General features: G+C 44.8%; 1 protein-coding gene across 1 annotated transcript in view; it reads left to right on the forward strand.

The window, feature by feature from the left end:
- The window catches only part of UCK2 (uridine-cytidine kinase 2), a 69999-nt gene that overhangs the window by 46069 nt on the left and 10709 nt on the right, over positions 1–13221 (forward strand). Inside the window, exons 2-3 of the mRNA XM_065884315.1 lie at positions 5567–5726; positions 6557–6653. Coding sequence (XP_065740387.1) covers positions 5567–5726; positions 6557–6653 — 257 coding nt within the window. The remainder of the gene's footprint in view (positions 1–5566; positions 5727–6556; positions 6654–13221) is intronic.

A 13221-nucleotide genomic window follows, 5' to 3' on the forward strand; every position in this document is an offset into this window, starting at 1 on the left:
TGTGGGATCTTCCTGGACCCCAGGGCTTGAACCCATGTCCCCTGCATTGGCAGGCGGATTCTTAACCACTGCGCCACCAGGGAAGTTCCAGTGGTGTGTTTCTTACTTGATGATAGTGACAGGGAAAGCTACTTTTAAGAGTTATCGAGGTGACTTGTACACAGTCCCAGAGTGACGGAGTTAGATGGGGTCTTCCTGCCTGAGGAGGCTAAGCGTCTGGCCTTCTTGCATTCTTAGCTGCTGGGTGGTGCCTTCAGGGCAGGTGTTAACTGATGGCCACAACCCATTCTGAAGGGTGGGGAGGGCGTGATGAGTCAGGTGCCTCACCTGGAGCTGGCTGACTATTTTAAGCTGCGGGCTGTGTGGTTGCTAGGTTTTCCTCCACCTCAGCAGCGCTCCCTCTGATAATGAAGCAGCTCACTCTGAGCAGGACAGACAGCTTGATGCGATTCTTGCATGTTGGGCAGCATAGCCCTCAGCCTGTACTCTTCTGTAAGGTTGCACATGAGAGATGCCAACCCCGTCCCCTGGGGACACACCCAGCCTGAAGCCCTCTGTAGGGCTGAGCTATGTTGCTCTGAGCTGACCAGCTTGGGCTCCATCCAGGTTATGTGTTGGGGTGGTTGGTGGTTCACCCAACAAAGAGGCCACCAGAGCTCACGTGCTCTGTTTGTTTCGTTTGTTTTCCTCATTTGGCAATATTGGGATTGGACAAGAGGATCTAAAGGAAGATCTTGGAAGACATACACACACTAGAAATGGCACACTAAGATGGTGTCTAGGCTGTCTGAGCCACCTCCTATGTGAGAATCAATTTACTTCCTAAAGCAATGGGAAGTGTCCCCGAGAAGGGAGTCCGCCATATTGGTTAGCACATCTGGTGGACTGGCCTAATGATGAAGTCCAGTGTTGGCATGTTCTCGGAATTACAATGTGGGAAGGAATCTTAAAGTCACTGTGAGTTGTTCTCCATCACTGTAGTGGTTTGTGAGATTTAGTCCTACAGACTTTTCTTCAGAGAATTTTCTGGGCCCTCCAAATTTCTGGCTCTGAACAGCTGGATTTGTTGAGTATAATCCAAATTTAGGTTCCAAATACCTTGCGTGTGCGTGTGCGTGTGCGTGTGCGTGTGCGTGTGCGTGTGTGTGTGTGTCTACTTTTAGCTCCTTTTTGATATACAAATCACTTGCCTGCCTTGAGTCACGTGAAATTCTATGAAAGTTGACTTTAATGATACAGTGGGACAAAACAGTATTACGTTTCTAACCAGTTCCCTCCCTGCTCTCTGGAAGTGGAGTAAATTTATAGAGTAGTGGGGATGATGCCAAAGCTGCTTCAGTTTGGAATAGTGAAAAGAATTGTGCCTTTGCTGTTAGAAGATCTGTGGCTTGAGATTCGGCTCCATGACCTTGAGCAAGCCATTCAGCTTGAATGAAATCTCTAAGCCTCAGTTTTCTCATTAAGGAAAAAAAAAGATAAAATAGTATCTTGTCATAAAAGAATTGAGATAATATCTTCAAAATGGCACAGGAGTGAAGAAATTGTAAATGACCTTCCCTGAGTCTTCTATATGATTTTTCTTTTTCCTTTTCTAAAGCTAACCTCAATGATCTTAACTTTGTATTCACACAGCAACCCTAGCTGGCTTGTCGCTGTGTGTCCTGTCCCCCACCCCCTCTTCTTTTAAAATAGTGTAGTAGAAGTGGCAGGGACAGAAGACATTCTGGATACATCGCGCTACATGTGGAGATACCATGCAAAACTGAGTTTACCTCCAGCCTCACGGGTGGTACCAGTTTGCCTGGGAGGTGCAGCTGGAAGGAGGGTGGGCTCTGGGGTTGGACTCCTCGCGTTGGAATCCTGGCTCCACTGCCACTTGACTTGGGCAAGTCACTTCACCTCAGGCTTCACCGTAAGTAGAGTGGGTATAATAATAATGGCCAGCATACAAGGTTGTAATAAGTAAATGGGATGATTTAAAAATGTTGCGCCCAGTATCAGCACATAGCAAGAAACTGCCCCTTAAATGTGGACTCTTCTTATAATAATTATTATTATTTTTAATTGTGGTAAAATATACATAACATAAAATTTACCATCTTAAACCATGTTTAAGTGTACGTTTCAGTAGTGTTAAGTATATTCACATTGCTGGACACCCAATCTCCAGAACTTTTTCATCACGTAACACTGAAACTATATCCGTAACACGGCTCCCCACTACCCTGCCTCCCCCAGCCCCTGGCAACCTCCATTCTACCTCCTGTTTCTATGAGTTTGACTACTCTACAGACCTCCTGAGTGGGATCATATGGTACTTGTGGTTTTGTGACTATAATTATTTAATAAGTCTTAGCTCACCACAGCAATTGCGCTCTCTCCCATCTTTAGCATTCTAATTCACTTATACATATATCTATATCTATTTTTCAGATTCTTTTCCATTATAGGTATTACAAGGTATTGAATATATATAGTTGCTTGTGCTATACAGTAAATCCTTGTCATTTGTCTGTTTTATGTGTAGTAGTGTATATATGTTAATCCCAAACTCCAAATTTATCCCACCCCCCACTTCTGACTACTTTTTTAAAAAAAATAAATTTATTTATTTTATTTATATTTATTTTGGGCTGCATTGGGTCTTTGTTGTTGCGCGTAGGCTTTCTCTAGTTGTGGCGAGTGGGAACTACTCTTCATTGCGCATGCGGGCTTCTCATTGTGGTGGCTTCTCTTGTTGCAGAGCATGGGCTTTAGGCACACGGGCTTCAGTAGTTGTGGCACGCGGGTCAGTAGTTGTGGCTCACAGGCTCTAGAGCGCAGGCTCTGTAGTTGTGGCTCACGGGCTTAGTTGCTCCACGGCATGTGGGATCTTCCCGGACCAGGGATCAAACCCGTGTCCCCTGCATTGGCAGGCGGATTCTTAACCACTGTGCCACCAGGGAAGTCCCTGACTACTTTTAAGTTGAAGAGGAAAGGAACCAGGATTGTATGACTGTAGCCAAGTCCTTTAATTTGGTGTCCACATCTGTGAAGGGTAACGCTTGTGACTTCTGGGGGTAGCTGTAATGGAGCACTTGGCCTAGGGCCTGACACCTAACCAATAATCAGTTAAAATGTTAGCAGTTGGTGGTGGTGGTATGTTTGTGGAAAGAACGATCACCAGCTCAGTCCTTGAAAACATAGAGCTGAGACAAGCAGCTGTGGACCAACAAAACAGCCATCTTTACCCTCTTTTTTGTTTGTTTGTTTGCTTTGTTTTGGCCACGCCACGTGGCTTTCAGGATCTTAGTTCCCCAACCAGGGATCGAACCCAGGCCCCGGTAGTGAAAGCGCTGAGTCCTAACTACTGGACCACCAGGAAATTCCCCAGCCATCCTTACTCTTGTTAGAGAGTGTGATGAGCACTAACGTTCTAGAATTGTACCTATTGTATGTTCATTAACCAATTTTATTGGCCATTGGATAGGTTCTGTCCTAGGTTGTGCCTGGGTTAAGGGAAATGATGGTTTATCTGTGAAATTAAGTAGTGTAACTTCCTTATATACTTTTCTGGCAGTGGTGGGATTACCATTCTTCTTAAAAAAACACACATTTAATGTGTTTTAGCTACAAATAAAAAAATACCGTTATTTGACTAACCTGATAGATTATATATATCTGGGTCCATGAATCCCTCTTTTCATTTTTGTTCTTTGGACTTCTGGAAGGAGTTCTATCTACTAGTGAAGGCTGCAGGTATAAAAGTTGCCCTCTCATAGCCTTGAGCTAGGAAAAGGAAATTATGGGCCTATACATGTTTAAAAACTTAACGAGGTTTTGGTTGCATAGAACCTTTGATTCTGTTGTAGCATTTTCATTTTTGAATGTAGTTTAAGTCATGTGCAAGCTTTATACCTTCCTGTGATTCTTTTTTTTTCTCTTTCTTTTGGCACATCTGTAGTTCCAAAAATCCTAAGTAGTTTTAAATGCTTTTTTGTGTGTTAATATGCAAAAGTGTCATAAAAGTAAAATAATTTTCTAATAATTAACAGTTGAGTCAAAATATTTTTCCCCGGGCTTCCCTGGTGGCGCAGTGGTTGAGAGTCCGCCTGCCGATGCAGGGGACATGGGTTCGTGCCCCGGTCCGGGAAGATCCCACATGCTGCGGAGCAGCTAGGCCCGTGAGCCATGGCCGCTGAGCCTGCGCGTCCGGAGCCTGTGCTCTACAACGGGAGAGGCCACAACAGTGAGAGGCCCGCGTACCGCAAAAAAAAAAAAAAAAAAAAAAATTCCCCCACAGATCCTTATAATATGGCAGTGTGTTTCACCACGTGTACAACAGGACATATTGTGCAAAATAGTTTTTTTTAAACAACTTTATTGGAGTATAATTCAAAATAGTTTTAGTTTGCACTGGCTAGTACAACAGGAATGACCAGTTCTCCTTATGCTTGGACAAATCAAATACATTCTTCATAAGAACTTCTGAAAGTTTCCTGGTTTTTCCCTGTAAAATCAGTTGGTAAAATAAGTTCAATAGTAAGACTTCTAAGGCTGAGCCCAAGATACCTCTAACTGCTCATTTTTTCATCGCTTGTAATTAGGTCAACCAGTTCCATAGGGGGCTTGAGTTACAGCTTCTAGAGGTTTTGTAATGTAGACATTCTTATTTTTCAATTAATCTTTGTATCAAATGAAAAAAAAAGAAAAGAGTTATTTGGTAAATACAATCTTTCACTATCTCATTCTTTGGAATGCACTTGGTTTTATACTTTTCCTTTTACAAAGAGCGCATGTTACTGGAGAGAAAAGGAGTCAGATATGTGTATTACTAGCAACACAATACAAAGCATGTAGGTTTGAGTTCATCTGGAACTGGCGTCCCTACTCTTAGTTGGGATACCCCTAGGTTGTTTCAGGTATTGGTGATGTTTATGTCTCCAGCTCTGAAAGCGGGGGCACACGTCTGTGACAAGGCTGTCTGGGGTACTATGAGGGCGATGATGTCCACGGCTCTGGACCAGAGCAAAAGAAACCAACAGAAGTAGGATGGAAGCCATGACCTTGGCCTTACTGCCAACCAGCCAAGCTCTCTGCTATGAGATTCTTTGACATAAAGAGATGTGCAGGGGCTGTGAGATGTCTAGCAAATGCCCAGTCACTTCATGACCCAGAGGCCCTTTGGCCCATCAGCACAGCCTCAGCGTGCCCTTTCCCCACTTTCTGCTGTCTTTTTTGTGTATCTATACCAGGGTGCCAGCAAGGAAGAATAAAATAGTGTCACCTTTTATTAGTAGCTTTGGGGAAGGCTTTATGGAAGAGGAGTTAGAGATTACGGCCCTCCTTCCCCTGCCTTCACTGTGGATACCTGAGCGTAGTAAATTGTGTTAAGGAAAGAGAGGAAGAGACTTTTGGGGCCCCCGAATTCCTTCTCAGCAGACGTTTCCTCCCTTCCCCTAATGCATCATCCAAGATATGGTAGCCTTTGGGTTCTTCTTTCCAAAGGCCGCCTTGCTCAGGGCGCACACATCAGCTCAGTGACTGGACCTCCCTTATTCCGTGGTGTTCCCTTCTTTCCTTACAGTCTTCCGTTTGTGCTAAGATTGTTCAGCTCCTGGGACAGAATGAGGTGGATTATCGCCAGAAGCAGGTGGTCATCCTGAGCCAGGATAGCTTCTACCGTGTCCTCACTTCAGAGCAGAAGGCCAAAGCCTTGAAGGGCCAGTTCAATTTTGATCACCCGGGTGAGTCGGGGCATTGAAGGGGCGTCTGTGGGGGGGGATTGGTTGAAGAAGTTACTTAACCTCTCTGTTTCCCATCCATAAAATGGAGGACTGTTAGGTACCTTGCGGGGTTGCGGTGGGGCTTATAGGAAAGAAGCACTTTGCAACGTATCCTCTGGTGCTTGGCGCCTTAAATACTGATCGAATCTGTGTCTGAACAAGGGTGACTCTTGAGAAGCCTATTACTCAGGGTGGGCCAGACACAGGCTAGCGCACACACAGCTGGTTCTCCCGCCTCCTGCTCTGCAGCAGCCTGTGTCACACCCTCCCGCCAGCACCCAGCACGTGCGCGTACATGGCTCGTGTGTTAAACTCACCGACTGGCAGAGAGTGGGGTGGAGGGTCCAGGATGGCTGCCTGAGTGTTTTTGGCCCTGACAGTCCCAGATGAGCACACTGCCCCTTTAGCTGGTTTGGAGTTCTTATAACTGTGAGAGTCAAAACTTGGTGTGGTGCCTGCTGCAGTGCCCTAGTTGTGAGTATGCTTTCCAGGTTATCGCATGCTGCTGGATTTAGAGAGAGGACAGAGGTGTCTGAAGCCAGAGACGGAATGGCAAGCCAAAAAAAAAAAGAATCCACTTTTCAGAACTCATTTATACACTTTGGTTTGAGATGCAGGGAATTCGCATTCTGCTTTAGGTAGAAATCTGGCTTTTTTTGTGGGGAGGGGTTGCTTCTCTAGGGTGTGATACACGTATGTGAAATAATAGGTTTATAGGGATGCCCTGTTCATCACTATAGGAGAAATCATTTTACAATTAAGAAACATCTTAATAGTTTGATTTCCTTCAGATGCCTTTGACAATGAACTCATCTTCAAGACACTCAAAGAAATCACCGAAGGGAAAACAGTCCAGATTCCTGTGTATGACTTTGTCTCCCATTCCCGGTAAGTGAGCTGCTCTGGGCTGGGGATTGTTACCTGTTGCTCCCCAGAGGGTCCCCAGAAGTTCCAGGCTTCTTCACGGCCCCCCACCCCCCACCCCCATGTGTCTGGTGCCCAGTGCAGCCTGTCAGTGACAGGGCGGTGGCGTCAGCATGCCTGTAGGTGCACGGGGTCAGGAATTCATCCAGGTGCTTCCTGGAACAGTCCCATCGTGATCATCAAGCTTTGTTAACTCTGAAGGGATAGATTTGTGAATTTGGACTCAGGTGAGGGACTGCACATTCGTCCTCATCCACGTGCCCAAGCTGTTGTTCCTGGAACAAATGCAAGGGGGTATGGTAGAGGAAAAACAGGAAGAAGAAGAAAAGCAGCTGTTCTTTCTACTCTCCTGGTTTACTTGGGATCGAGCTGTGTGGGGAGGTGTGAGGGCACTGGGGTCACCAAAGACTAGACCCACCAGAGAGCTTCTCAATCACGTCAGACCTGTCCTTTCCATTTGTCGATTCTCATGCTCCTAATAGAATAGCAGAGTGGCTTGACCTCCATCACAGCCTCCTTCCCTCTTGAGTGGTGGGAAGGGGCTTCTGGAGGACTTCCCTCCTGCTAGCCAGACCCCAAGCTCTTTCAGAGCTACACAGAGCTCTTTGCTCACTTTGTCTCCTTCGGGGGACCTCCCAGGCACATTCGACACTCGTAAATGTTGTGTCACATCACGTGTAGCTCCTTAGTAGTGGCTCAGTAAGTGTTGTTTTTAGCTCTGGGATCTTTTGAAAGTTTCTCCCTCCCACTTTTCATTTTCCTTCTTGGTTTCTTTATCCCACTCTCTTTTGAGTTGATTTTTTAAAAATGGGAAGTTAGATTTCATACCAAATATTTCTATAATTAAAAACAAATGTTTCTATCATTAAAATGTTTCTACTACCAAATGTTTACTACCAAATGTTTCTATAATTCAAAGCCCAATCTTCATCTCCCTGTGTGTTCCTTTAGGACACATCTCAGCCTTTAATGCAGTTAGCTCACATGTTCTGTGCTCTTCTCATGAACTTTCTCAGAACTTGAGGGTGTGGCAAAGATTGGGTTGGAGGAGGAGAAAAGAGCACATTGTGATGGAAAGCCAGGCTGCTTTGGTTCTCACCTTCATCCCTCACCAGTAGCTCTTGAAGTACTTCCTACTATGGACCCCATTCCGCTGTGCAGGACATTCAGAGAACAAGATATGCCTCCTATATCAAAGCTCTCCAGACTATGCAGGAATAAAGGGGCGCTTAGAATAGGGAGCTGGAGCTAACATGAATAACGAGGGGGCTGGGAGAGCAAAGATCTGGGAGGCCGCAGCCGGAGAATCAGAGAAATTCGTCCCCAATGATGGCAGCCTAAGCTGCCATCTGGAGAAGAAGCTAGGTTCATGCAAAGTCCAAGAATCCGCTGCATCCATCCGGGCCCACAGCCTCTGAATGGGAACTTATGGAGTGTCTGCAGTTTCCTTGTCTAGCTATTATGGTCTCCTAAAAATTACAGATTTTGTTTCACTTTCATCTTCTTTTTTAATTTAATTTTAAACCTTTATTTCATTCAAGTATAGTTGATTTACAGTGTTGTGGTAATCACTTTCATCTTCTGAGTTTCCCATTGGCAAAGTAGCTGGGACCATGTAGGGAAAGGGATTCTGGGAATTGTAGTTTCTAGCCTTGGGGGAGTGGTGGTGATGTCAAGTTGACAAGAGACAGTCTAGCCTACCACCTCTCAGGTCCTGGGCAGGGTACTGCTACAGAATTACAGTGCAGCCTGACGACTGAGGCAAGGGGATGTGGAGCAGTAGGAGGGAGGAAGGGCTGGAGTATTTAGCGCAGGTTGTGTAAAGGAGATATTTAAGCTGTGCATTGGAAAGCATGAGAAGCTGTTGGGAAAGGGATTTCCAAGGTGATGGGTAGGTAGGCATTTCAGGGGCCAGCTTGGTGGGGGATTGCAGTAGGTTAGGTGTGGAGGGATGGGGGTCAGTGTGTGGGAGGAGCGGCGGGAGGTGGGGAGGCAGGCAGGCCTCAGATCAGGAAGGACGATGGATGGATCCCAGGGCCAGAGGACAAACATGTTGGCAGTAGGGAGCAATAGATGGCAGTTATGTAGGAATGGAGAGGTCAGTTTTGTGGCAGGAACGAGGATTCACAGTGCTGTTTAGGAAGCCCTTGGAGTGGCCCAGGTGAGAGACTGATACAGGCCCGATGGAAGGGAGTGGAGTGAGGACAATTGGCAGGAGTCAGGGCCTGACCAGTGTAGTCGGGGGGCAGGGGGTGAAGATGAGTACCTTGTGCAGCACGAGCTCCATCAAGTTCACGTATTAACAAAAAAAAACCCTGCAGAGTTGCCCGTCCAGATGTGTTTCATTTTTTTCTCCAGATTCCCCTCTCATACCTTTTATTTTAAAATCCTGTTCTTTAGTGGCCCAGAGCCCATCTCTTGCATGAAGCTTTGTGACCACCTAAGACCACAAGCAGTCCCCGCCAACTCTTAAGAGCCACTTGTGAGGGACCCAGCTGTCCAGGGTTAACTGATCCCATCCCAGCCATGGGTCTTTCATGGTGACCACAAACACATGTTGGGCTACAACTGAGAAGTCACCTATTCTCTGTAAATACCTTTCTCTGGTCTTCCCCTTCTTTATCGTAAGGAATGATTGTCAAATGAGAAGGTTGGGCTAGGTAATCCCAAATTTGGTAATCCCAAATGCTCTAATACTCCAGGTTTATGTGAACCTCCCAGCCCATCTCTAAACTCCTAAACAGAATATTGCACCATAGGTTCCTGGCACATCCTGGGCTAGTAGGTGCTCAATAAATGTTGTTTTTAGCTCTAGGCTATTTCTAAATTTTCTCCCACCTAGACCTACATGTGGACTTGGGAAGTGATTGATTTCAACTTTTGGGGGCACCACCCACAGAGCAGGCAGTTTGGTTCTCCTTACTGTCCCAGGATTGAAGAGGCATGACCGTTGAGTTGGAAAACCACCTGTTCCTTTTTAGTGTTTATCAGTTAGGCAAGCTGATCAGCACTGCCAGACAGTGTCAGTCTGGGTACATTAGCATGGTCATTGCACTCACTCTGTGTATTCCAGATGGAACCCTAGGAATCCCACACACATGTTTTGTTTCCCAGCAGAGCCTTTCTGCCCTCTTCTTGGCCCAGGGCAGCTGCCTAGAGTGACTCATTATTTCACTCACTCATTGATCCTTTTTTCTATCCATCTTGCTTCTGAACTCTGCCCAGTTTGGTTCCTTATCCTAAACCACAATGAGCACCCTGTTTTCCAGTACCTGACATTCTTCTAGGGTTGGCGTGTCTCAACCCTGGCTGCACAGTAGACATACCTGGGAGCTTTTTTAAAAAAGGGCTGAAATCTTGTCATTTGCGACAATGTGGGTGGACTTAGAGGGTATTATGCTAAGTGAAATCAGTTAGACAGAGAAAGACAAATACTGTATGATTTCATGTATTATGTGGAATCTAAAAACAAATGAACAAACAAGAAAACAGAAACAGCGTCATAGATACAGAGAACAAACGGGTGGTTGCCAGAGGGGAAGGGGGTAAGGGAAGAAGAAATGGTGAGGGAGATTAGGAGGTACAGACTTCCAGCTACGAGATAAATGAATCACAGGTATGAAGTGTACGGTGTGGGGAATATACTCAATAATAATAATGTAATATCTTTGTATGGTGACAGATGACAACTAGACTTAGCATGGTAATGATTTGGAAATGTATAGAAATATGAAATCACTGTGTTGTGTACCAGCAACTAACGTAGTATTGCATGTCAATTGTACTTCAGAAAACAAATTCATAGAAAAAGAAATCAAACTTATTGATACCAGTGTGGGGAGTTTGGGGAGGTGGGGAAATGGGGAGATGGGCTTGCAGGGGGAGGGAGAACTAGATAGTCAAAAGGTACATACTCTACTTATAAGATAAATAAGTACTAGGGATGTAACGTACAACATGATAAAGATAATCACTGTTGTACGTTATATATGGAAGTTAAGAGACTAAATCCTGAGTTCCTTCACAAAAAAAGTTTTCTATTTCTTTAATATTTCTTTTAATGTTTCTTTAAATATTTCATTTATATGAGATGACAGATGTTCACCGAACATTATTACCATTATTGTGGTAATCATTTCATGATGTATGTAAGTCATATCATTATGTTGTACACCTTAAACTTACACAGTGCTTTATGTCAATTATATCTCAATGAAACTGGGAGAAGAAAACGTAAATATTTTTAAAAAAGAAAAAATTGAAAATAATGTATCAAATATGGAAAAAGAACAAACATTGCTTCTAGAAATGGAAAACACAACGGCACATTTTTAAAACTCAGTAGACATATTTAGCAGCAAAATGGACCTAAAAAAACCCAATTCAAACACTAGGGGATTGATCTGAAGAACTCATTCATTAATGCATTAAGGAAAGAAGAAGACAGAAAAAAACCAGAAAAGAGACTAAGAGACATAAAAGACAGTGAAAAGACCTGAAAAATATTTAGTCAGGAGGAAAGGAAAGAAAATAAAGGCAATATCTGAAGAGACAGTAACTTAATTTTCCCTAGAACTAATGAAACTCACTAAATCCATAGATTCAAGAAACGCAACAAATTCCCAAGCAGGATAAATAAAAAGAAATACACAAGTGAGTTCTACTCTTTGGAATTGGTTAATATTCCATTGTGGCCTAACAGTTAATTTTTGTGCCTGCTGCAGTTGTATTTCAAAGTTTTGTACAAAGTTGTGTGCACGCACAAACACATACATGGTTGCTAATTGTGTTATTCATACTTTCCATTTCCTTCTTTATTGCTACTTCATCTGTCAGTTTCTAAAATACAGAAAGTTAGGCGTCTCTCCAATACCAACGTGGATGCAGTTTCTCCTGGTATTTTTATCCGCTCAATATACTTCGAACCTCTGCTGTTAAGTAAATAAAGTTTATGACTTTAAAAAAAAAGAAAAGAAATACCTGGGGAGCTTTTAAAAAATATGGATGCTCTAGCTCCACCCCAGACTAATGAAGTTAGAGCCCCAGGGGAGTAGGGTCCAGGTATAAATATTTTTAAAAGCTCCTCAGATGATTCTGTGTGCATCCAGAGTTAATACCGCCATCCTAGAGAGTCTCCTAATTGCACTAACCTGGTGCTTTTCTGCTGTCTTTCATGCTCCATATTCTGCCACCTTGGTAGTTGCTCCAACAGTGCTGCCTTAGAATTTAGACAGGAACCCAGGGGACTGAGCCAATAAAGAATCAAAGCATGTTTTTGGGAGGGAAGTCCCTTCTTAGTGGCCAGCTGCTGCTGACTTCACTGTGTTTGCACAGATAAAACCTATAATCTTAAGGAACTTTTGAAATAACTGTGTGGTTTCTTCACAAATGTTTCTTCACAAATGTCTGCTAGTTAGGGTGAGTGGTAAACCTTGCAGTGGCGTCATTACTTCCCTTTTCGTGAATTTTGAGGTGAAGTGCAAGGTGGTTTTCCGAAAGAAGCAAAAGACAAGATTGCAGTGAAAGTTGAGACAGGGCGGAGCTGGACCCCAGCAGGCCCCAGTTATCCATTTGGTTTCACTCCCCTGGCTTTTGAAAAGTCGTGTTTACAGTAGTATCTGCCTTGGGCTTCCCAATCCTGTGGGGAGATGGATGAGGTAATGTATGTCCCTGCTTATTTATTTTTATTTATTTATTTATTTATTTATTTTGCGGTACGCGGGCCTTTCACTGTTGTGGCCCCTCCCGTTGCGGAGCACAGGCTCTGGACGCGCAGGCTCAGCGGCCATGGCTCACGGGCCCAGCTGCTCCGCGGCATGTGGGATCTTCCGGGACCGGGGCACGAGCCCGTGTCCCCTGCATTGGCAGGCGGACTCTCAACCACTGCGCCACCAGGGAAGCCCATCCCTGCTTTATTGATAAGGAAGACAGTTGTAGGAGCTGGGCAGAGCCAACCCTGGCAGGACTGGGACTCTTTCCTTCCACAAAAATCCTTTCCCCTTCCCACCCTCTTACCTAAAGCTTTCTTTTCCCCTCCCTCCATCTGCCCCTTCCTTCTTCCTCCCAGTTGCCTCAGCACTGGGGGAGGGGGTGGACTTGTTGGGAGAAAACTGAGTTTCTGTTTTTGAAAGTTCAGAGTGTTAGGTTCCATAAATGCCAGGACTGAGAGCATTCCTAGAGACGCCTTCGGAGGGGGAAAAAAAAAAGTGATCACATCTTCTTTTGTCTGTCTTTATTCTTCATTCAACAGCAGGTTTTTTTTGTTTTTTTGACCGCGCTGTGTGGCATGTGGGATCTTAGTTCCCCGACCAGGGACCGAACCTGCGTGTCCTGCATTGGAAGCGCAGAGTCTTAACCACTGGACTGCCAGGGAGGTCCCAACAGCAGGTTTTTTATTCCAAGGAGAAGGATGTCTACCCATCTGCTTTATGGCGGAAGCTCAGAAGAACTGGTCACAGGAAAACTTTGCTGCAGCCGTCCTGGCCCTCATTCTTGGGTCTTCCGTGGTGGTCTGAGGTCTCTGTAAGGTTGT

Source organism: Phocoena phocoena, chromosome 1, assembly GCF_963924675.1.
Source record: "Phocoena phocoena chromosome 1, mPhoPho1.1, whole genome shotgun sequence".
Taxonomy (NCBI): domain Eukaryota; kingdom Metazoa; phylum Chordata; class Mammalia; order Artiodactyla; family Phocoenidae; genus Phocoena; species Phocoena phocoena.